General features: G+C 44.5%; 1 protein-coding gene across 1 annotated transcript in view; it reads right to left on the minus strand.

Moving 5' to 3' along the window:
• Positions 1-265: 265 nt before the first annotated feature.
• The window catches only part of ajap1 (adherens junctions associated protein 1), a 52,979-nt gene continuing 28,224 nt past the window's right edge, over positions 266-25,020 (minus strand). The window contains exons 2-5 of the mRNA XM_056423470.1: positions 16,750-17,495; positions 1,710-1,797; positions 1,350-1,592; positions 266-338 (exon numbers count right to left, since the gene is read on the minus strand). Coding sequence (XP_056279445.1) covers positions 266-338; positions 1,350-1,592; positions 1,710-1,797; positions 16,750-17,495 — 1,150 coding nt within the window. The remainder of the gene's footprint in view (positions 339-1,349; positions 1,593-1,709; positions 1,798-16,749; positions 17,496-25,020) is intronic.

The following is a 25,020-nucleotide window of genomic DNA, read 5'->3' on the forward strand; positions in this document are numbered from 1 at the left end:
GGATTCCTCGGCCCCCTTTTTTTTTGCATCACCGCGCATGAGGATGGAGACAGGGCATAATCGCGTCACAAATAACAAACATATGCTAAGTTCTCAACTAAGTGGGGCAGCGTTGCCGGCGTGGTGATGGGAGGCGGCCGGGGGGGGAGGGGGGGGGCAGGCGACGGTTACAGCGAGGGGACGAAAGTGGCAACGGGGTACCCACCAGAGCGTGAATTCAGGAAGTCTCTTCCGCCCACAGGAAGTGAGCAAGGCCTTCGGCTCGTCAACAAGAGATCTCGAACCATTTCTCTGACACGAAGGCGACGGGAATCAGCTGGCGTTCAGCCGGGGAGGGCCTGGGGAGCGAGAGGCGGCGGCGTTAACACTGACGGATGATTCACATTCATCTTCTGAAGTCACTGCTGAGGGTTCATACACATGTTGACCGATGACTTTAAACCACATTTCCATGAGCAAACATTTGGTGAAATCTCCGTGTATACACAAGTATATAACCTTAAATGACACAAATGAACGAGAGACAATAGACTTTTCTTTTTTACAGACTTTTCCAGGGCTGGAAATAACCATTCCTTGTTGAGGACATCTATCACCCTCGTGTCTGGGTTCATAACATTAATGCCATATTTATAATATCCGCAACGCTTTTGATGCAAACGCAGCATTAGAGTCGGCTTTGCTCTAAAAAGACTACATTTTATTCTTTGATTCATCTCCTGCATGTCATTTTCTCTCTCTCGATTCTATCCATTAAACTCTGATAACATCAAAGATAATAACTCAGGGTTCATACACGTGTTGAACAATGGATTTCCAGGACTTTAAACCAAATTTCCACGACCAAACATGTCGTGAAACCTCCGTGTATACACAAGTATATAACCTTAAATGACACAAATGAGTGAGAGACAATAGTTTGATTAAAAGAATAAATATTAATGGAAATGTGTATTCTTTTAATCAAACTGCGTAAATGAACAAATGAATATAAGAAATTTCCAACAGTTTTCCAAAACTTTTGTGATATTTTTTTTTTTTCAAGGACTTTTCCAGTCCTGGAAATAACCATTTTAAATATCCAGTGTATACATGATGGTGGATTATCCCTGAGCTGCTGTTGCTATGGCCACCGAATTCTTCAGTTAAGGTGCGTTCACTCGCAGGGCAAAAAAAACCAAAAAAGGACTTTTTCACGTCTGGAAGTAACCATTTAAAAACTCTCCAGGTTTCCCACGAGCGTCAGTGGACACACACACACATCTGGTTGTAAAAGCATCCAGAGTGCCGGGTGTTTCCAGCGTCTGGCTGACTGAACTAATGTTCCCGTGTCCCGCGGGCCGGCGTACCTGTTCCCGTTGTACGCCGTCTTGTAGACGGGCGTCTGCTGGATCATCTCGTCGGTGTAGATGGGCACGGCCGTGCGGACGCACTCGTGCGAGCACTGCATGCTGTCGTTGTAGGCGGTGAAGATGTCCACCTTGCTGGGCACCCGGGCCGGGGTGAAGTCTGTCAGGTTCTGGCAGCTTTCTTCCTGCTGGTGGATCTTGCGCTGATGGCTATTGTGGCGGCCGTTCCCCGACTGCACGCAGCTACAGGAACACGAGTAAAAAGACGAGGAAACGAGCATCAGATCATCTGCGTCGTGGGATCTCTGGCAAAGCGTGAGGGTAAATGAGTTGAAGAGTAAAAAAGGAATCTTCCCCTACCAGTTTTTAAGGACGAGTGTAGTGATCAAGGCTGCGATAACCATAATGAGAGACACAGTGATTGTGATTATCTGGTGAACGGCCAAACCTGCAGAAAGAAAATAAATACACAAGAGAAGAGGATTAGAAGAGTTGTCGCTCCATTGGTTTGCCCAGCAGCACTTCACTTTGCTCCTCAGTAAGTATTGATGACACTGTCATCTGCTGCTTATTCATAATTTAAGAGCAATATGAATTATGCCATGACATTATAGCCAAACTGTAATGGATAACCAAGTCGGAGTTTTCTCTAAGTACTCGTATTATTCGTCTTATTCGCGGTTTTGTTTGGTATTTGTCAAACCAAATGAATCCTTCAAAAGGTGACCCGCTCTCACCCCTGAATGGACTTGTGTAGATTTAGCCCCAAAGGCTTTTTATTTAAACATTAAGTGAGAGCAAATTGTTCTTTTTGTTTGTTTGGAAAATAAATGATCAAAACCAACATACTGAAATGGACGTTACTTTTCTTTTGCATGCGTCAACTCCGAAACCCCCCCCCCCCGGTGTGTCAGTGGCAATTTGATTTATAGTTTTGTTTGATTTCGAAGGACAAATGGCCACTACACTCGCTACACTAAAAACATGGATGACTTGCAACTTCTTGATGTTAAACTCAGACAAAACTGAAGTTATTTTACTCTGAGCACCTCAGAGATCAATGATGTGGTTTCTGTGGCGTTGCCCTGGCATCAACACCACCGTAAAGAATCTGTTATCTTTGATCGGGACTTGTCCTTTAACTCCCACGTGAAGAACATCTCACGGACTGCATTGTTCCATCTCCATAACATTAAAAAATCAGGCACATCTTGTTCTAAAACTAGTTCACGCAATTGTTACTTTTCGACTACATTACTGCAACTCCTTGTTATCAGGCCGCTCTAATAAGTCTCTGAGGTCCCTCCAGCTGATCCAGAATGCTGCAGCTCGTTCACTAAAACCAAGAAAAGAGATCACATGACTCTGGCATCAGCTGCTCTGCACTGGCTCCCTGTAACATCAAGAATCTTATTTTAAATTATTCTCTTAACCTACAAAGCCTTGATGGGTGATGTTCCATCATATCTTAAGGAGCGTGTAGTACCATATTGCCCCACTAGAGAGCTGCGCTGCGGGGCTACTCGTGGTTCCTAGAGTCTTAAAAAGTGGGATGGGGCCCTTCAGAGTCTTCAGGTATCAAGCTCCTCTTTTACGGAAAGATTATTCCATTATCACAAATTACAAATGTGCCTCGGAGGGCTTTACAATCTGTACACATACGACATCCCTGACCTTTGACCTTTCACATCGGCTCAGGAAAAACTCCCAAAAAATAGAAAACAAAAACTTTCACGGGGAAAAAAAAGTGAAGAAACCTTCCGGAGAGCACCAGAGGAGGATCCCTCTCCAGGATGGACAGATGCACAATAGATGCAATAGATGCCATGTGACCAGAGTGAATCAGTACAGAGTGACAACACATTCAATGACTCATTGCATTGTCTTGTTGGATTGCAAAGCAGTATAATTACGTTCATTCTTTAATGCATCCCTTCTGCATTTTAACCAGCTCGCGGTTCTGAATGTGGACCGAAGCTTCTCGCAGCGCTCCTTTCATTCCACACGACCGCAGAACAAAAGCATCGTGCTTATTTAAACACTTGAGACTCCTGTGTGCGCTGATCTCTCACTTTTCGTGCCAGAGGAGAGAAATCCACAAACACAAACTGTGCGCTACGTGTCTAAACAGTGAGGATTAGTGTGAGCCCGCTCAGCGGCACAGTGCCGGTAAGTGGTGCTGTGTGTGTTTGTGTGGGCGAGTGATCCAGCGCCAGGGCCACAAGGACACAATGACACACTGCAGCAGGTGACATGCTGCAGGAGAGAGAAGGAGAGAGAAGGAAAAAAGAGAAGCTGTCATGATGGAAAAGGCCCACGTGTGCCTTCTACATCCCCCCCCCCTCCCGTCGGCCGGCCGCCTCGCTGCTGATCCGAGACGATTTGTCTTCGGGAAGAATCAAAAGGAAGTGCTGCTCGGGTCATTTTGGGAAAGCATGCGGCCGCTCCTCCTCCAATCAGAGTCCCTCGCCACGGAGAAGGGGCATGGACTTATCTGACAAGTCATTTGCATTCCCCCCCCCCCCCCGACTCCCCTCCATGCCCGTCTGCGAGGTTGAAAGTGTTGGGTTATAACATAACATCTGCCCCGAGTTCAGGCATAATAGAGATCGCCCCTGACCTTGACCAACAGATGAGGTCTCTTCTGGGAATTGTTTTGTTTTTTTCAGCGTGAAAGGGAGCACTTCTCAGTCGGGTTGGGTTCCCAAAACCGGTGCCAATACGCAGAAAATGCAACAAAAACTAGAACGGGCACTCGGTAGAGCGCATACCTTCGCATATCACAAGATTGGGCATTGAATTATGAACATGTTGGCATTAGTTGCATGCCAATTGGATAAAAATTGACCGCGCTAAAGGTAAAAACCGCCATCTGCCTGATGGATCGTGGAGGTCTCCATCGTGGAATATGCCTACTATGAACTATTCATACACTCTGTCATATTCATTGAATGTATTTTAACTCTAAATCTGTCCTTCTGTACACATTACATCTATTGCATCTGTCCATCCTGGAGGGATCCTCCTCTGTTCTCTCCTGCAGGTTTCTTCCCTTTTTCCCCGTGAAGGGTTATTTGGGAGTTTTTGCTGATCCGATGTGAGGTTTTGGGGCAGGGATGTCTATGTGTACAGATTGTAAAGCACTCCGAGACAAATTTGAAATTTGTGAAATTGGGCTACACAAATAAACTGAATTGAATTGAAACTGAAAAAGAAGATGTTGACCTTTTCATGACCTTGACCTTTGACCCGATCGATCCCAAAATCTAATCAAATGGTCCCCAGATAATAACCAATCATCCCACCAAATTTCATGCGATTTGGTTTAATACAAAACAAAAGAGAGGCTGAAGGAGGGAGAGAAGGGGGGATACGGAGAGGAGAGGACCGCGAGCTCGTGACCTCGGCGGGATTTGAGATCCCGCCGTTGCTCCCAGAGAAATAAATGTGTGTTTTTTCTTCTTCTCTCCTTCGTGGCCGTGACAGTTTGATGAACACGTCGAGGCGCCGAGATGAAACCTATCCTCGGTGAATACTTTTAATGAAAGAATCCTCAAGACTCAAACCCTCAGTGTGGGGTCAACAGATGTGCCTGTCGGGAACGTCGGGGTCGAAGCAGATTCTCAATATGGTTTTTTTGTCATCGTCACATCACATTAGATCGGTATTTCCGGCAATATAAAATATGTGTATCAATCTTCAGTGATATGTTTGCCTTCAGTACAGATTAAAATATCTTCACTTAGAATTGAACATATGTATTGAGTCCTGGTCCAAAGGAAAGTTTGGGATTCACTAATGTTGGTAACACCAAACTAGAAATACAACATGACGTGTCTTAGCGGCTGCTTCGCCGACACGAGATGATCCCAACATGTCATTTACACTACTGTTCAATAGTTTGGGGTCACTTAGAAATGTCTTTATTTTTCAAAGAAAAGCACAGTTTTTTCAATAAAGATAACATTAATCAGAAATACCCACTATACATTGTTAATGTGGTAAATGACTATTCTAGGTGGAAACGTCTGGTTTCTAATGAAATATCTCCAGAGGTGTATAGAGGCCCATTTCCATCAACTATCACTCCAGTGTTCTAATGGTACATTGTGTTTGCTAATCGCCTTAGAAGACTAATGTCTGATTAGAAAACCCGTGCAATTATGTTAGCACAGCTGAAAACAGTTATGCTGGTGATATAAGCGATACAACTGGCCTTCCTTTGAGCTTGAAGTTTGTAAAACAAAATTAATACTTGAAATATTAATCATTATTTCTAACCTTGTCAATGTCTTGACTATATTTTATATTCATTTGATAAATAAAAGTGTGATTTTTCATGGAAGACACGAAATTGTCTGGGTGACCCCAAACTTTTGAACGGCAGTGTAAGTCATGTCGTTCAGCAACACAGAATACTTCAGACTTAAACTACACGCCGCCGAGATCTTTTTTTGGCCATTCCTTTTGATTGTTTCTGCGTCACAACCAGGTGTGTAGAGGCCTCGAGCCGTGGCGGTGTGTCAGGGAGTCGGGATGCCAAATACCGAGACCATGAAACTCAAATTTCTCCCCTGTGATTTCCCCCCTGTGACATGCCAAGTTGTATCAATGTATTCAATATCAGATGAACGTACTTGTGGACATGTATTCTGTGTCAACATTGAAAAGTAAGAACATATATTCATAGTATCATTTAAACTCCACCTTAAAACATACCTGTTTACGCTGGCATGTGGTTTAATTACATATTCTAATAGCCTGCTTTTAAAAAAAATTCTTTTTTTGTTTATTTATGTTTCTTATTTGTTTTATTGTGTTTTTTACTGCACCTTCTTTTACAGTGTATTTTTACTTTCCTCTTTTAACTTGACATGTGTTTGCCCCTGTTTTCTGTGTTAATTGACTACTGTACTGCACTTTGTGACACTTTGCCTGCAATATAAATAAACCACGAAGCACATATGTACGGGCATGACCCCCCCCGGCCGAGGTCGCCTCTCCTACAACCTGAACGGGACAGGTTAGGGGGAGGCGGCGAGCTGATAGGGAGGAATTGCCAATTAGCTCCGGTGTCAAGGTGTCGCGTCTACGCTGATTTCCACGGAGCCGCCGAGCAATCTGAAAACACGTCTTGAAGAAGACGGAGAGAGAAACAATGACTCCTTTCACGCCTTCTTTTCTCGTTGTGTCAAATGCGTAACTCCGTGAGGCTGGAGGGTCTGCGGCGACATGCCTGAGCCGGCCTTTGTGAGGAGGAGCAGACGCAGCGCAGCTCATCCCGTTAGCGACAGATACGCGGAAACCAAACGACTGTCATTTTGCGTGTGAAGTGAAGCTCGAGCTCAAAGAGTTCAGTCAGGAAGACATTTCTCGACACTCTGGTTCATTCGCAAGAAGTCTCTTCGTCTCGCAGCGGTGACTCCGCCGGCTGATTGGGGGCGGGCACGAAGAATGAGCCAATCAGAGGCGGCGCAGTGCTGGAAGCCAATCACAGCGTCGCCGGCGATCTTTTAAATACGTTCTCCTCGAACAAATATCACGATATCCGATACGACACCACAAACACGATACTGGGATATTTATCTGGAATAGTAATAAATAAAACATCTGTATGGTTCCCTTTTGACCAGCTTGATCCCGCCCAGCTTTTTCAACACTTAACAAATTGCATTAATATTAGTATTAGCCGACATTAAGATATTAATGAAAACTACCTGGTGCCATCATAGTGTTGATGATACACGGCTATGTCGGCCTTCTGTCTGTATCCGACCAGATGCCTACATAGTTCCTTCCAAAAGTATGAGCAATTGTAGAGTTCATATTTTATCTGAATTTATGGAATCATTATTTTTACTAACTAAAAATAGCGTGCGACACTCCCCTCCCCCCAGGCTCCTCCAGCGTTACAGCATCTCTTCTTCTACACCAGCACCAGTGTCTGGACTCTATTGGGGGGGGGGGACATCAGCATCTCTACCCCTGAGTTATCCTTGATAAGACTATTTTAATACGCACTTGTAATACATTATTGTTTGACTTTCCTGATTTGAAATAGCATTTTGCTACGGAAGCAGCTCCAATCAGTCGTCCTCATATCGATCCAATTCTGGGTCTTTCCAGTCCGGCAACACCATGTCTGCCTAAATTAACACCGAAAAAAGTGAGTCACATCCAAATCCGGCCATGTTCCCCTCACGACTGAGAGGAAGAGACAGATGTGTGAAGCCGTGAAGAGAGAGAGAGAGAAACGGCATCTCTCGGTCACTTCGTCTCCTCTCGGCTGTCAATCGGGGGAAAGGGGGCGTGTCTCCGCCTGTCACCAATCATCCGCATTTAAAAGGCAAAATTGATCGCTCGAGAAAAAAAAGAAGCAGATTCATTTTTTTCTTCCTCTCCACTTTATTGAGAGTTGGAGACGGAGAGGAGTAATGGCACATTTACTGCGTCGCCATGGTAACCGGTGGGAGAAGCGCTGTCTCCTCCTGTATTGAACGCCCCTCCAGGTCCACCGCAGGTCGTCATCACAATGTGCAGCGAGGCCCGCCTCTTCAGAAATAGACCCCCGGGACACTTAACATACATTTGACATGTCCTCACTTTGCACTGCAGTGGATGGAGACGTACTTATTTACTCCATCCGTTTCACCCTCCACCCCTCCGTCACAAACTGGAAGCGTGATGTGAATTGTTTTTTGGGTGGAGTGGGGGGGGGGGCTGTACCGACTGTTTCAGAACTGTCGGGCTCTGCAGCGGACCACGTCCAGCGGATACAGATCTGTGGAAATCTGATTGGAATCTTAAACAAAATGCCAAATGTGTTTTATATCCCATTTGCAAAAGTCCAATTTCAAATTTGTTACTTTTTTAAATCAATCTGGAAATGCCAAACATAGGTTTTCTTATTTATATTTTGGCCGTCACAAGTGGGGAAGTGCTTGACCGCAAATATGTCAACCCTGAAATGTTAAATGAACAGTGTGTGTGTGTGTGTGTGTGTGAGATGGAGAGATAGAGAGCGTTACTGTGGATTCATTGATAGCTTTTGTTTCCTATTATTTTTATTGTGTTGTAATACTTTTCGATTTGCAGTGAATCGAACACCATTTGGTACCTTCTGCTTACTCCACACACGCCTGCGCCGTGGGCCCCCGAGGCCCCGAGGCCGCGGAGCAGGACCTCAGTGATCAGGACTGACTGCAGCTTTAATAATCACGTCGGAGCCGTAGTGCAGCTGACGGCTCCATCTGCGTGGACGAGAGGGGGGGGGGGGGGGGTCGCAGCTACGAGCCGCACCGTCACCGGGAACAATCAGCGAGCATCTGGAGGCACCACAGCTACACCTCCTCCCTCCTCCACCTCCTCCACCACCTCCTCCAGAACAAGGATCAACAGGAGGCATCCGCCAGCACTGCATCATCCAGACTAACAGACCAAGATATATATATATTGAGACCCCATTGGTCCGTCCATCTTAACACTGAACAGCAGCAGAACCAGTGGCCTTGGTAACTGACTGACATTCAAATATGTCCGTTAACCTCTCTCTGGGGCTGGTTTTATTTTACAAAAAAAAAAAAATTAAACCCTAGTTTTTTTTTTGGGTGCATGTGTGTTTTCGTGTGTCGCGTTCTTTCCGCGCCGTCCCCCTCGACACGCCTCTGTTCCTCTGTAGTGTCAGAGAGGGAGGAGAGGAGCAGGGAGAAACCCGGAGGATTTCGACTGATTCATCCATTGATTAAACTGATTTGCTTTCTTATTTTGTTTTTTTAAATGATTGTAAACAACGGAAACACCGTCAAACCAAAAAAAAAAAAAAAAACTTGCGTTAATTCGTTAAAATATTTTAGTGCGTTTAAACGCGCCAAATTAACGATAAGCAGATAAGCGTTACATATATATATATATATATATATATACATTATATAAATAATTTAAATATATATATATGTGTATATATATATCTATATATAAATAAATAAAATGTATATATATAAAGATATATTTATAGATATATATATATATATTATATATATTATAAATCTCACTCTGAGGACGACCTTAGTGTAATTTATAAATATATGTTCGTTGGTTTTGTTTTTTATTTGTGATTTTTATTTATTTGGACCTCGATTCTGAAGTACAAAGTTTGATTGATTGATTGATTGATTGATATGGTTTGACGGTCTTAGTTGGAAAACTGTGCATGAAAAAGAAATCCCCAAGATTAGACGATGGTCGGCTCACTCCCTCTCTCACACACACACGCTAAGTCTCACACACACGCTCTCTCTCTCTCTCCTTAACACACATGCTCTCTCTCATTGTCACACGCGCTCACTGTCACACACACTCACACTCTCATGCGCACACACTCTCAATCTCTCCCACACGCTCTCTCTTTCTCTCTCACACACACAAGCACTCTCTCTCTCTCTCACACACACACACATTTTCACTGATTACAAGCCACATGAAAGTCTTGAGTCTTGGGACCGTGAGCCGGTTGTGCACAGAGCGATGTCCCTTTGGTTGTCCTGCAGCATCGACGCCCACAGGGAGTGGGAGTAGAGACACAACGCCGGCCGTCACTAAGGGCAACACGGACACGCCGCGGCGAGCTGCCGTGTTCTCGTGCCGCTACACAGTCGGGGTCCGCCCAAACCAAACCGGCCGGCAGAACGTCAGAGGTGAAAGACGATGAAACGTTCGTGAGGGCGTAAGAAGTCCACGGCTCATTTCTGCTGTCCGACTGACCGCTCCACAGGTAGTCACAACGTTTCACGCCGGCCCTTTAAGAAAGGTAAATCAACCTTTCCGCAACACAACTATGAGTTGTATAAAGAGTGATACAAAGAGTGAATGAGACTCTGATTGTTCCTCTGCACACAAACAAAAAGAGGTAATTTAACGAGGAGGCTTCGTTCACATGTCGACCAATGGAGTTACAGGACTTTAACCTAAATCTCCATGACCAAAACATTTTGTGAAATCTCGGTGTAAACATGAAAAAGTGAGAACATTTGGTATTTAAACTAACAATGACAATTCCAAAGCATACAGTATATAACCTTAAATGACACAAATGAATGAGAGACAATAGTTTAGATTAAAAGAATAAACATTTATGTCTTTTCCGTTAAGGTGCGTTCACTTGCAGCGCGGAAAATTTGTATTGAGAGCGTAGGCCGGCTTATATTTTGAGCGTCATTCTTTTAAAAGCATAATAATTATTTCAAACTCATATGAATACAACACACTGACATGACTTTTCTGATTCTGTATTTTAAGGACTTTTCCAGGCCTGGAAATAAGCATTTACAAATTCCCTGACTTTTTCCAGGTTTTCCATGACCAAACTGAAATCTCGGTATAAACATGAACAATTTTGAAAATGTTGCGTCTTGAGAAGAGCGTACGCCGGCTTATATTTTGAGCGTCTTTCTTTAAAAAACATATTAATTATTTCACACTCGGCGTAAATGAACATGTGATTATAACTAATTTCCATGACTTTTCCAAAACTTTTATGATTTAAGTTTTTTCCATGACTTCTCCAGGCCTGGAAATGACCATTTTAAAATTCCATGACTTTTCCAGATTTTCCATGACCGTACGAACCCTGTCCTCCTGCGCTCTCTAGCTCCTCCCACAGACAACCGCTCTCGCATCCATGTGATGTGCACATCCTCCCACCAAACACACACACACACACACACAGCGTGAGATGATTACGGTCTTGATTCTCGCCTCACATGCCTTTTGTCGCTGAGACAAAGTCCACTGATGGCTGGATGTTGTGCCGGCTGCCTCCGGTCTTCATGAGTCGGAGTGAATTAGTTCACGTTTATTGCCGGGGTGAATGTTCCCGCGAGCCGGACTTAATCTGAAATTAATTACGTGCATTATTCTTTCCAAAAACATTTGAATTTAGTTCCCTAAGGAAAAATAAATAAGTTATATCCAGTTAATGTATTAGCTTTGAATACAAAAAAGGGACCTAAACATCGAGGATGGGTTCCATATTTTTACATTATTAATATTATTTGTATCGACGTCAGGGCGGCTGGGTGCGGTTCTCCCGCTGTAACGAACCGGTCATCTTTTCACCGATATAAGTCAGAACATGTACAGTAATATCTATCATGCAGGAGTTCCTCTATATTAAATCAGAGTGTGTGTCGTGTGTGTGTTGTGTGTGTGTGTGTGTGTGTGTGTTCTCACACAGGTAACCTGGACTGGAGAATGACCCCTAGCCCTCACCTCGATTGTCAGCTTGTGCAAGTTGAGGTTGGATCAAGGACTTTTGTTGTTGTTACGCTGGACGCTGGACCCATGGCAATTTGTGCATCGTCAAAACAGATCCAACAGATCACGCATAGCCATGGCACCCACACCGCCCTCCCACCTGGGGAGGGAGACTGTGTTGTGTGCTGGTTGTGGACTACAGCTCTGCGTTCAACACTATTATTCCCACTAGCTCGACACCAAGCTCAGAGGAGCAGTCTAGGCCCTCACTGGACTGTGCAGCTGGATGACTTCCTGTCGGCCAGACTTGGTGAGGTGGTGGATGGCAGCTCAGCCACTGGCGCCCTCAACCCTCAGACTCTCCCCTCAGAGCCCTCCCTCAGGCTCCTACTCCCTGCCTCCCCACGATGCAAACACAGCACCAAGCTCCACATCCATCATTCATCATGCTGACTGCACACAAGCTGACGATGACTGATGCCGAGGGGCAGCGAGACAGCCAGGTTGGAGGAGGAGTTGATCTGGTAGGGTGGTAACCAGAACAAGGACACAAAGAGTCAAGAAGACAAAGACCAGAAGACCAAGGAGCTGATCGTGGAGAGAGGAGAGCCATCTCCATGAGCGGGAGATCAGTGAGAGGTTGCAGTGAGAGACGGCGGCAGCTTCACCACTCTCGGGGGACACATACACACGCACCACGCACACCACACGACTGAAACTGGCCCTGTATTTCCGCCTGCTCCTTGGGCGACTGAGGAAATTCAACTGGCCCCGCATCCTCAGAACATTACACCAGTACCATCAGTGTTGCATCACGGGCTGCTGCACTGCCTGCGCCGCCCTGGCACCGTGGGGCGCCATACACACCACGAGTGCGGCAGGGTGTGGCATTGTGGGAGTGGCTTGGTGCCTGGCATATCGCTGCAGCAATCAAAGCGCGGCCACACGCCAAGGCACCAAGCGCAATGACCAACGACCGGATGATGTGCCAAATCTCACCCTCAGGCAGAGGCGAAAGCCCCGCTACCGTAGCCAGGGACAGCTTCAAAGATCAGGCCATCAGACTCTTGCTGAGGGACACTGCTTCACAGTTCAGGCCACTGAGACAACACATATGACTACAATATTTATAATATTCTGTGAATATATATATATTGTATATATATATTATATATATATATTATATATATATATATGATATAATATATATATTGTGTATATATATTATATATATATAATATATATACATTATATATATATATATTAATATATATTATATTCTATGTATATGTATATATATATATTTTTATGTATATATTGTTTCTTATTTATATGTTTCTTTTTCTTTTTTTTTTTTTTTTTTGTTATTTTTTTTTTTTTTTTTATTCTTTTTCTTTTTTTTTTCTATTTCTTTAAAATTTTTTTTTATACTTGTATAACTTGAAACTTGAAACTTGAGTCGCCGGATGACACAGTGAACAAGAGAGCGAGAACACTCGAGTCTCTGATTACTGCGTTTAATAATCCAGTCGCGAGGAGTTACGAGCGTGATTGGAACACTTGCATTGAAATGTACGAGCGGCCGTGCGGCGCGACACATCTCCATCGTCGTGAGATGTGTGTGCGTGTGCAACAGTGTAACTCTCAAAAGTCATCTTTAAAGGGTTTCTGTGTACGATATTCAGAGCACTGATGCAGCATCATTTAATATCATCTTCATGAAGATGAACTGGAGGAATGTCGAACCGAGCAGAGGATGAATTCGGTCTTCCTCCTGTGTGTGTGTGTGTGTGGGGGTATCCAGACTTCTCAGTGCTTTGTTTACATCGCCATATCTCCCCCCCACACACACACACACACATGCCACCAGGATCTCTTTAGGTCAAGAATAACATGTCCCTTGCTCTTTGATGTCTCACAAGCTGAGACCAAATGCAACCGAGGGGCATTCAGGGCCGCCGGTTATTACACTGGTTGAATACGGCTATTGCGTAACAGTTCGAAGTGACGGCCAAAAATAACAGCCGCTGTAACGAACCGGTCATCTTTTCACCGATATAAGTCAGAACATGTACAGTAATATCTATCATGCAGGAGTTCCTCTATATTAAATCAGAGGTGTGAGTCGTGTGCAGCGTGTGTGTGTGTGTGTGTGTGTCCTCTTTCCACAGTTTGCAAAAGCACTTTTGCTTAAATGATGTCATAAAGTATTTCTTGATATAACTGAACACATGCAATAACTAGAACGGGCACTCGGTACAGCGCATACTTTCGCATATCACAAGATTGGGCATTGAATTATGAAGATGTTGGCATTAGTTGCATGCCAATTGGGTAAAAAGAAGATTTTGACCTTTTCATGACCTTGACCTTGACCTTTGACCCGATCAATCCAAAAAATCTAATCAAATGGTCCGCGGATAATAGCCAATCATCCCACCAAATTTCATGCGATTCGCTTAAATACTTTTTGAGTTATGCGAGTAACACGCATACAAATAAATAAATAAATACACGGCGATCAAAACATTACCTTCCGCATTTTCAATGCGAAGGTAATAAATCCCAAGACACAGAGCGGAAATCTGGTTGAGTTGAGTTGTGTGAATTCTGATGATCACCTGATTAACATTGTTATTTGAAGGAGTCCCCTTGTGTGTTTTCTCCTATCCACGTTTGCATAATCAGACTTAAAATGTTTCGCAATGTCTTCATGAACTAAATCCTCAAAGACGAAGCGGGAATAGATGAAAGGAGGAGACGGAGTGAAGCCCGCCTCCTTCGGTAACACTCCGGTTTCATCAGCGTCGCCGTGGCGATTATCATTACGTCTTGCCTCGGGGCCGATACGAGGCCGACGCGGGTTAATGTGTTGTGACGGCTGAAGGACGCTTTCTGCGGCATTTGAGCGCCCGGGCGTTGAGAAGAGAAGAGAGTCCCTTCGTCCGCTCGCTGATACGATCATGTGAATCCAGTCTGAGAAACCAAAACTTCCTCCAGGGTGAAATTTGAAGCCGTCGTCTTGAATCACTCGGCGGCCTCGCACTCACCTCCGAATCAGAGGGAACAAAGGGGTCGCTCCACTTCACTCGGTCACAACTGTACAGTTTAAATATACAATATATACATGTACAGCCCCAACATCACAACTGACTTTGAGGTTCATTCGTCAAGATAATATAGGATTTGAGTGTTTCTCCTTTTTACAGTAATATGAGCTACGCTTCATCGTTTAAAAATTTGAGATCAATCTGATGTGAGTGAGTGAGAGAGAGAGAGAAAGAGACAGAGAGAGAGAGAGATACAGAGAAAGAAAAAGAGAGATACAGAGAGATAGAGAAACAGAGATAGAGGGATGCAGAGAGATATATACAGAGATACCGAGAGAGAGAGATATACAGAGATAGAAAAAACAGAGAGAGAGATACAGAGAGAGAGAAAGATACAGAGTGAGAGAGAGAGACTGTAAACACAGCGTGTTGAGCCAACACATTTATTATTATGTGGATATTATATTGAATTCATTCAGTTGGTAAATGTTGGATCAGTGGAAAGAGGAACGGAGGAGGTGGTTTGTCGAGTTTTATTTTGTAACTGTCGAGTTTGAACGAGGTGAGTTTAATGAGAGACATCTGAATTCCTAAAGTGTCTTTTTTAATTAGGAAAATAATGGTTGTGAGTTTGTTTTACTTATTTATGAGCTAAGAAAGTTTGTGGAAACGTCGCCAACCCGAAAACTAACACGGAACTCACAGCCGTGACCTCTGGATGCAAGAGAGCACCGACTCCGTAAAGGTCGGGCCGGTCGCCTCGGCAACGCTCCACTGAGCCACAGGAACACACACTTTGAGAGTTTCATCTCTCCAACAACAGGACTGTTCATGCTCAGGTCCCGCCGTGCTTTAACAAATGTTTTATTGCAATTGAGTCACAAGCACTTTTGATCATCCTTACCATTAGCCGCCTAATTTTATGACATTTATATTAGCCCTCAGAATGGGAAAGGCTCAATTAGCACCGTGCTCGCTTCACAAGTCGTTAAACACGACTTGTGCTTCATGGCTACCTGTATGGTCCATTTGAAGAGGCCTGCTCCTCACGGCTGAAGGAAATGCTACATCTAATACGTCTGGGTGGGAGGGCCCACACAGGCCACACACGTGGTCACGGACAGTGAAGAGCCGACGAACTGTTAGGATGAAGGTTCTAGATCATTAGAGGAGAAAAAACTTCACTTTATTGCTTTTCTATTTGATTCATTCTGAGCAATTTACCCCCCATTTTCTCACCTATTGAAAATCCTCAATTCTGTACGCATCGTGACCTTTGACCCCGTTTGCCTGTGGAGGACGTCAACAGCCACACAAAAGCCGTCTGCGCGACACGTCATGCGGCCAGACGCCTCTTTTCACCTGCCAGTAAAGTACGACTTTATTCGTCCGTCCAATCTTTCGTTCCCGATTCGTCGGCGTACGAAGACGAAAAGGCCCGTTTCTAAATGTGTGACACATTTGAGTTACGGCTTTTTGAAGCGTCAGCGAATCCTTAAAATACCTCATCGCGTCAAAAGAGGAAGTCATATGAACTTTGCAGAGCAGAAGCCTATTTCATCTTCATGAAACACACTTGAGACGCCTCTAAATGCCTGGTGTTCACTTCTATGCCATGTAAGGCTGCGACTCATCAGTATTTTAATCATCGATCTGTTGATCATTTCTTTGAGATTAATCGGATAAAAAAACATACATTTTCAACCCGTTATACAACACTTTACTCGCGTGGGTTTACTCGCCCGACTATTTGTGCTTTGATCGTGTCATTCGCGATCGGTGAGGGGGCGGGGCTTATCAGGGAATGTATCGATGTTATCGATTGGTCGCTGCAGCCCCGTTGCCATGCAGGTTTCAGAAATGAATTAGTAAATTGTCTCTCGTTAAAAGGTGAAGTGAGCTATTGTTTGGTTAAAACGACAAACCTGCAGAACAGAAGTAAGGGATCGAGCTCACAGCGCTGCATCTGCTCAGGATTGGAGACACGGGCGGAGTCTGGTGAGAGCAGCTGAACAACGGCAGCTCAAGGGATGTCCGACGGTGACTCACAGTAACCGTGACAACGGACGATCGGCTTTGAAAGCCGCCCGACGTCTTACCTGGCGCGTCCCCGTATGGCTTTGGTGGTTTGACGGTCTCCCCGACGGCGGCCTCGGTGGTGCCGAGCCTCTTGGACTCCGGCGTGGTCACCGTGGTGAGCGTCCTTTGGGAGGCCGTGGCGCCCGGGGCGGTGGCCGCCGCCGCCGTCGACGCCTTGGCGGACAGCGTGGCGTTGGACTCCTGTTTGCCGTTGTCGTCGGCGCCGTCCGTCCCCGTGGGCCCCCAGTCGATAAATCCGGCCACCGTGGTGGTGCGGCCCTCCTGCGGCTTGTCGCCGCTGTCCCATTTGAGCTGCCGCCTGGCTCTGAGGAGCAACCGCACCGCGTCTCCTCCGCTGCCGCCGGACGGCGCCTCCGGAGCCGCGGCGACCGCCAACGGGTCGCTCGCCTCCATTTGAAAGTATCTCAAGCGGCACTCCTTACACGCCGCTTGTCCTTTGCGCGCGGGCTTCCGATGCTTTTGACCCTTGACCCCCCCCGCCCGGTGGTCTTGCGGCGGGGGGGGGATCGGGTTGAGGAGCCGGCGGGCCAACGGGCCGCTCGCCGTCCTCCAGTGGAGCTTGTTGGGCGCGTCCCACAGCGGCTGCCAGCGAGGTCGAGGGCGAGGCGCCGACTCGGGCGCCAGTTTGACCCCCGCGCCCGGACCGAGGGGGCTGCACACGGAGAGGTCCAGGGTGAGGTGGGTCACGGCCAGCAGGATCCACAGCCGGTGGCCCACGCCGCCGGCTGGCCTCAAAGCAGACGGACTGCGGAGAAGGGAGGAAGGGAAACGAGGCGGTTTAGATTCAGGATAAGTTCACTCCACAAGAATCAGACTCCCTCCGTCTCCTGCCCTCAGGAGGGCGTCGGAAACACACCGGGGCGAAGGGGAAAACCGCCCCGAAGAAATATAATGTTGCCCCTGAGAGGCAACAAAAGCCCCCATAATGTCCTCGAATAATTATGATAGTTTAATAGCGTTTTGTTGTTGTTCTTTGTTGTGTGTGTCCTATCTGTGTTGCCTGTACTAGGTAGGTACACATACAAAAAATCAATAAATATAATTTAGAATTATAAAAAACCTAAGACATTTGTTAGAATTGTTAATATTTGTTAAAACAATTTAAAAACAAATAACCACAAAGAAAAAAGAATAATACTGAATATGATTGTCTGATATATGTTCAGGTTTTTTTTTTTTTTAATCAATAAATATAATTTGTCATTATAAAAGTACAAAGAAATAAGTTATTATTGTTAATAGTTGTTTAAAAAATGTAATAATAAGAAACGACAAACAAATAAGAATAACATTGAATATGATTTTCGTTAAAACAAATCTAAGAAAACACTTTGAATCTATAGACTACAGCCTAAAAGACAATTGCTCTTAGTAAGCCTAAATAAGTATATTTATTATTTTTGAACAAAGGTTAAATGTTATTTCACAAGTTTCAATTTCTTTTTAAATGCCCCTGGATGCCCCGCCTCAAGCTAATGGTCAGCAGTAAAGATTCACAGCAGTATTCACACTCCATTTGCACTCCTGGCAAAGTTTTACTCCACAACTTCAAGTCCGACTCAATTAAGCTTTGATAATAATTGGCTGCGCCGACTCGAGTCGCCGTCCAAAAGGTCGGGGCACAAAGTAAATGTTGTACGGCGCGTGAAAGATGGTGTATTTGCACTCGTTGCTCTCTGCGGTCAAAAGCAGCGACGACTTCTCCTCGATGCCGCCGATTCATATCAATCCGGGGACGATGAGCCCGTCGTCATATTCTGCATTATCTCCCCCAGAAACAAAGACATCCGATTCCCTGAAGGGCGAGTTGATGATGCGGGTGCAATGGGCGGGGTAACGCCCGGCAGGAGACACAGCATCACCAGAACAGAGCAGAAACGTTTCACCTGCACAGCCGCTCCATGAATGTATTCACGCAAACCACATGCAACTCAATTGTGACTGTGGCTGTCACTTGTAGGTTTTCAGGCGCGGTTAAAATTACAATATTCTCAACTTTAAGCGCGAGGCGCACCGCTTATCAATGTCACACTCGGCCAAGGCAGCCAATCGGATCAAGCGGGAGGCGGGCTTTCCTTCCTGTTTTCCCGCCGAAAACCTCGTATTAGCGGTATTTAATTGCGAACAGCTTTATAATTCTAAATGGAAACACGACTCAAACTGACTCCCGCTCGGTCGGAAGTGCGACTGAAAGCCTCGCCATCGAGACGCAATTGGCGGAATAGATGGTGGTGTTCGCCGTACTCTTTCCTTTCTTTTCTCCTTACTCTTAGCAGTTGTTTTCTTTGACTGAGGTGTGTGCCTCTGTGTGAACTGGGTTATGATGATGTTTTTTACTGTCTGTCACTGGTTTATGTTGCATGTCTAAACCGTGTTTCTTGTAAAGGAGATTTTCTCAATTAACCCTCCTGTGACCTTCAAATTTACTAACATCTTTTACCCTCGGGGTCAATTTGACCCCAGCAATTAAAACCTCCAGAGAATTATTAGAATTCATATTTTTTCCCAAGTTTAGGTGTGAGGTACTTTATGTTTGTTTGTTGACGACCTAAATAGCCCATTAAATAAAAAGCCCCTGCTGGTGTTTTAATGGCTTTATATTACTTCTAAATACATATTTTCTATATCAAATTGACCCCAAAGAACACCGATGCGTACAAGTTGTGTTCAGGACATTGAAAACATATCATGTGAATTTTATGTTTACCCAGTTGTCCCCAATAAATGAGGTAAAGTCATGGAATGTGAAGCAAGAAAACTGATGTTGGTAATTTGTTTAGAGATGTTAAACATTGAATGGGGTGAAATTGACCCCAAACGTAACATAACATTAAAAAAAATGTCCCTTGTTGTTGTCTAAACCTCACTTTGGGCTATCAACCAACGCCGAGGTGATGGACAGGCGGGCAGACCAGGACCCTGCAGCTGACGGATTTCTTACAGACAACCTTCGGCAGGCCCCCTGGAACAAAGCTCCACATCGATTCCCGAGGGAGAAACCTCATTAACGGGCTATCTTTCATCTCTCGCCGTCCTTGGCCAATTTAAGCCCACGCGGCGGCGGCCGACTCATTTTGGAAGCGTCACCGAGGCGATGATGGATGGGAGAGTGCGAACGGTTTCATCGACTGTCAGAGGCGACACGGAGATGTGCCGCGGTCTCGTATAATCACCCGAGTCATGTTCTCTCGCTCCAGTTATCGCCCGGCTGTGCCGCGGTGACGCTCGGCGAGACGTTTGAGGGGGGGGGGGGGCGTCACGATCGCACGACGAGCCGCACGAGATTCTTCTTCGCACGCAAATCGACATCGTAGCGTTGGAATGTGAACGTTCTCGGTGGAGATGGCAGTGATTTCACGCAGAGTGATTTGATGTACCGTAACTGCTCCGTTATAGATTTTAAAAACATCACTGGATGTCGACTGTAATGAGAAATTCAACACGTCCGCCCACTTTGCATCTCCCGTTATCCTGTCAGTAAACTTAGCTTGTTGTTGTTGTCGTTGTTTGCACAACATGGGGAGAGATTCGATAGAATAAAAGATACGGCTATATGTATTTTAGACTTGAGTCGCAACGTAAATTCATTCAAACAAATGACATGAAAGTTGTAATGAATTCTGACTTGATAATTGAAATAAAGAAAGAGAGCCCTGCTGTCCTCCCCTGTGGCTTTTCTTTCTGCCCCTTATATGATGACGAGTGTGATGGTTAAATGAGGGGTTTCTAAATACCACTTGACATTTATGACACGTTAAAACATGTTGATGTAAGCCCTCGTCTATCCTTGACACTAAATTATTTAAATGCAGGCGTAATACAGCGTACTAATGGGAGAACAATAGGACTCAAGACAACACACTTACGCCGATGAGGAGTGGTTCTGAACCATGTGGTTCTCATAGCTTTCTGTTTGACCAGCAAACCGACGACTGATGAATAATTCACGCCGGCGTTTCGATTGAGCCGTAAATGGCGACTGACGAGGATTGACAAGGTCGTGTATTAAGACCGTTAAAAATATGGGTGATAACTTGTTGTGTGACCTCAGACTGAGATCCTGGCACCTCAGCAATCAACACCCTGGAGAAGACTCACGTTCCAGTCCACGCCCCATTAAAGCAACATGTCTGCTCAGGGAGGTGGTGTCTCTCAGGATGGATCCTGTGATGAGGAGCAGGGGGAGAAGAGCGGTGCGCCGCGTCATGGCCGTGTTTGTGAAAAGGGTCTCTAAGCTCAGTTTAGCAGTATCTAACATACTTTGAGTGTTTGAATGTTTTTCCCCCACTGACTGAAATCCAGGGGCATTTAAAAATAAATTGGAGGCACTTTCTGAAACTTGTAAAATAACAAATATAATCAAAAATAATAAATATACTTGTTTAGGCTTACAGAAGATGAGCCATTGTCATAAAAATGGCAATAATAAGACTATTAGGCAATAATAAGACTATTAGGCAATAATAAGACTATGAGGCAATAATAAGAGTATTAGGCAATAATAAGACTATTGGGCAATAATAAGACTATGAGGCAGTAGTCTACAGATTCAAAATGTTTTCTTAGATTTTTTGAACAAAAAATTTCATATTCAATATTATTCTTATTTCTTTGAGGTTATTTATTGTGATTGAATTGTTTTAACAAATATTAACAATTATAACAAATGTCTTAGTTTTTTTATCATTCTAAATTATATTTATTTTTATTATATTTATTGATGCATTAAAGGTATTTATGTGTACCTACCTAGTACAGGCAACGCAGATAGGACTTCTCTATTGTCCACCTGCAATGTAATCCGATTGGGGACGTCCACTTCAAGTGTTCGCTCTGGCCATGGCCGCCTCCCACTGTTATTGTTACGAGTGTCTGACATTACGGCAACGTGTGGAAACCTTCCGGGCAGAGTGTGTTGTGTAGGAGTGTAGAAAGCTCCGCTTCGCGGTATCTAACATTCTTTGAATGTCACGGCTGAATGTTAAGATGATTCCGGCCGTGTGGGTGGGTTACGTCGGCCGCCTGGAGCCTACGTATTGGACGATGCCGATGCAGATTTTCAGATTTCACAACATGACTTCTCGTTGAGCTCAATAGCAAACACACCGGATCGAGCGAGAGGGTCCTCGTGGTAATGTCGCCAGACTCTCGTACCAACAATCTGAGTGGCAAAAACAAGCACTGTTAGAGCGTAGCATGCTACATCGACGCTGATCATTCCGCAGTTAGCTGTTAGCATTATTCCTCATTACTGGACCAATTTCAAAAAACAGTTGTCCCCATCCGTCACTTAAGACACAAAAACATGGGGCAAATAGGGTGCAGGTGAAAATACAATACCCTTTAAGTGCCTAGCTTTGATACCGGGTGAGCAATGAGGAAGACTTCAGAGCAACCATGGCAACCAGTTATCTGACCAGAGAGAAAATCCATAATAAAACTGAATGGAGGCGAATCCTGTGGCGTACGGTGGTCGTTGGTGATGTGGTTTCTACAAGTCGGGCGGCTCTTGTTTTGTGGACTGGAGCTGCTCGGCTTGTGGACCGGAATCTGGAGTCTTGAAGTCGTCGTGGGGTTTTTCGATGTGGTGGCTGGGGCGTGGGGGAGTTAGGCTCAGCTGTGGAGGGGTGCGGGGGTGTGGCTCAGGGAACAGGTGCCGGGAAGAGGCCTAATTGATGAAGGGCTCGACCTGAAATGAGGTGGCAAAGGGATGGAGGCACGAGAGGCACAGTCGGCAATTTAAATAAAGGCTATTACGAACATATGAGTGTGCTCGTCCTTTGGTGGCAGTCAACGACCTGTTAGAGTCAACATGGCTGACCTCTAGTCTTTCTTAAAGGGGAATCCACAACCTCATTAAGACAAAATGTGTTTTAAGGGAATAAATTAACTATTTGGACTCCACAAAGGTAGCTCATCCAAACAATGGCTGTTATTTGCTGTTTTTTGGAGACGTAGTGGAGCGGCTGCTGGCTGAGGACCTTGAGACCGGCCCGACCATCACCTGAGCGCAGGGTAGGAAATGTACAGATTTTTTAGGGGGCAATTCTTGCCCCCACTGACTGAAATTAAAGGTGAATTTAAAAAGAAATTGGTGGCACTATTTGAAACTTGTGAAATAAGATTTAACCGTTGATCAAAAATAATAAATATACTTATTTAGGCTTACAGTATATGAGCAATTGTCATAAAAAATGGCAATAATAGGACTATTAGGCAGTAGTCTACAGATTCAAAATGCTTTCTTAGATTATTTGAACAAAAAACAAAGAGAATATAAATCAGACAATCATATTCAATATTATTCTTATTTCTTTGTGGTTATTTATTGTTATTGAATTATTTTAACAACTATTAACAATTATAACAAATTTCTTCTATTTTTTATAATTCTAGATTATATTTATTGATTTTTTAAATGTGTACCTACCTAGCAAAGGCAACACAGATAGGACACACACAACAAAGAACAAAAACAAAATGCGATTAAATTGTCATAATTATTATAGGAAATGATGGGGGCATTTTTTGCCTCTCCTCATGATATCAGGGGCACGCTTATATTTCTTTGGGGCAGTTTTGCCCTTTGACCTGGTGTGTTTCCGACGCTGCCTTAGCGTGCTCCGGTGTAAATACTCTGCTGGTCGGATCTGACTAATTGTTGGTTTAGGAGGCAGGATGCAGCGGATGCTGATTGAGTGTGAAGCATGAATGACATTAGGAGGCCATTTTGAGCCTCAGTGTTATGTTTATTCATGCCTAACATCCAACGCCCTCGGTGCAACAACAACTTTGCTCCAATGACGATTTGCCTCTGATCTGGACGAGTGGGGAAAAAAAACGATGTAGTGTGAAATAGGCATAACTCATGAATAAAACGCCAACAGCTGAATGAAAGACGCAGATCGCCGACATTGACATCGAGCTGGAGAGTTATTCTTCTAATAGGAGAGAGCTTGTTATTGAATACATTCGGTGTAACGTTGCAGTGATCGAACTCGTTCCCGACGCGGCGTCTTGAAACAGAGACAGGAGGTTTGATGATTTTTGAACGGGCACGCGGTAGAGCCACTTTTTTGGTACTTGGCATGAGAGTGTGGGGGAGCTTGATGTCATGTGAACATTTTGGCATTAGTTGCATGCTAATTGGATAAAAATTTACCGCGCTATGGTAAAAAGAAGAGTTTGACCTTTTCATGACCTTGACCTTGACCTTTAACCTGATCGATCCCAAAATCTAATCAAATGGTCCCCGGATAATAACCAATCATCCCACCAAATTTCATGCAATTCAGTTTAATACTTTTTGAGTTATGCGAATAACACGCATACAAATAAATAAATAAATAAATACACAGCGATCAAAACATAACCTTCCGCATTCTCGAATGCGACGGTACAAATGGTGAATCTTCCCGTCTTTCCCCAACAGTATGCTAAGCAGTGATAACAAAATCAGTTTTTACAGCTGCACCAATCATCTTGAGTTCCAAGACGCCGAATGTCGTAGCCTTTCATTAAAAAATCAAGAATGTGGCAACAGATGTTAAAAGCTATGTGTATCCATCTCGTGTATACGTGTGTATGTGGTGTCGGAGCTTCCCCATCTGTCCAAGGTATGTTCACCAATTTCTGTTCTTTAATATCCTAATTATTGTTATGGCGGCTGTGTGATCCTGAATGGTTAATGACTTGCTTTTGTGTTTCAACATGTCAGTTAATGAACACAAATACAGATTGAGGTGATTCATGAGCATCACGCTTAAATGACCCACTTAACACAACTCTCAACAAACCAGACGGTGGAGTCGTCATTCAGATGTTTCAGGTGCTGAGTCCACGTCAACACTGTTTCTTTGAGTAATGTATATCTTTATGAATGTATTTAACTCTTAATAGACCATTTTCACAGCAGCCGTTTTGACATGTCATTACGGGCTAAATAAAGGTGTAATTAATAACATCGAGCATGGCCCTGGTGGTGTGCATGCCGGCTCACAGGAATGGCTGCGACACGCTAAAGAGAATGGGACCGTCGTTTATTGAATGAACGACACCAGTGTGTGTCTACAGGATGACATGATGTCATAATGGCTGCTGTGAAACGGGCCTATGGGGAGGAGGAGGATGTCACACACTCAGGCCCCACATCTATCAACATAACTACGCATTCATCAATGTGAATAATACAACATGTGTGATGTAATGACTGTAATAATTGTCTAATTCAAGTATTAAAGTAGTTACCTTCGCAGTGAAAATGCGGAAGG

The sequence above is a fragment of the Pseudoliparis swirei genome, chromosome 9, assembly GCF_029220125.1.
Source record: "Pseudoliparis swirei isolate HS2019 ecotype Mariana Trench chromosome 9, NWPU_hadal_v1, whole genome shotgun sequence".
Classification (NCBI taxonomy): domain Eukaryota; kingdom Metazoa; phylum Chordata; class Actinopteri; order Perciformes; family Liparidae; genus Pseudoliparis; species Pseudoliparis swirei.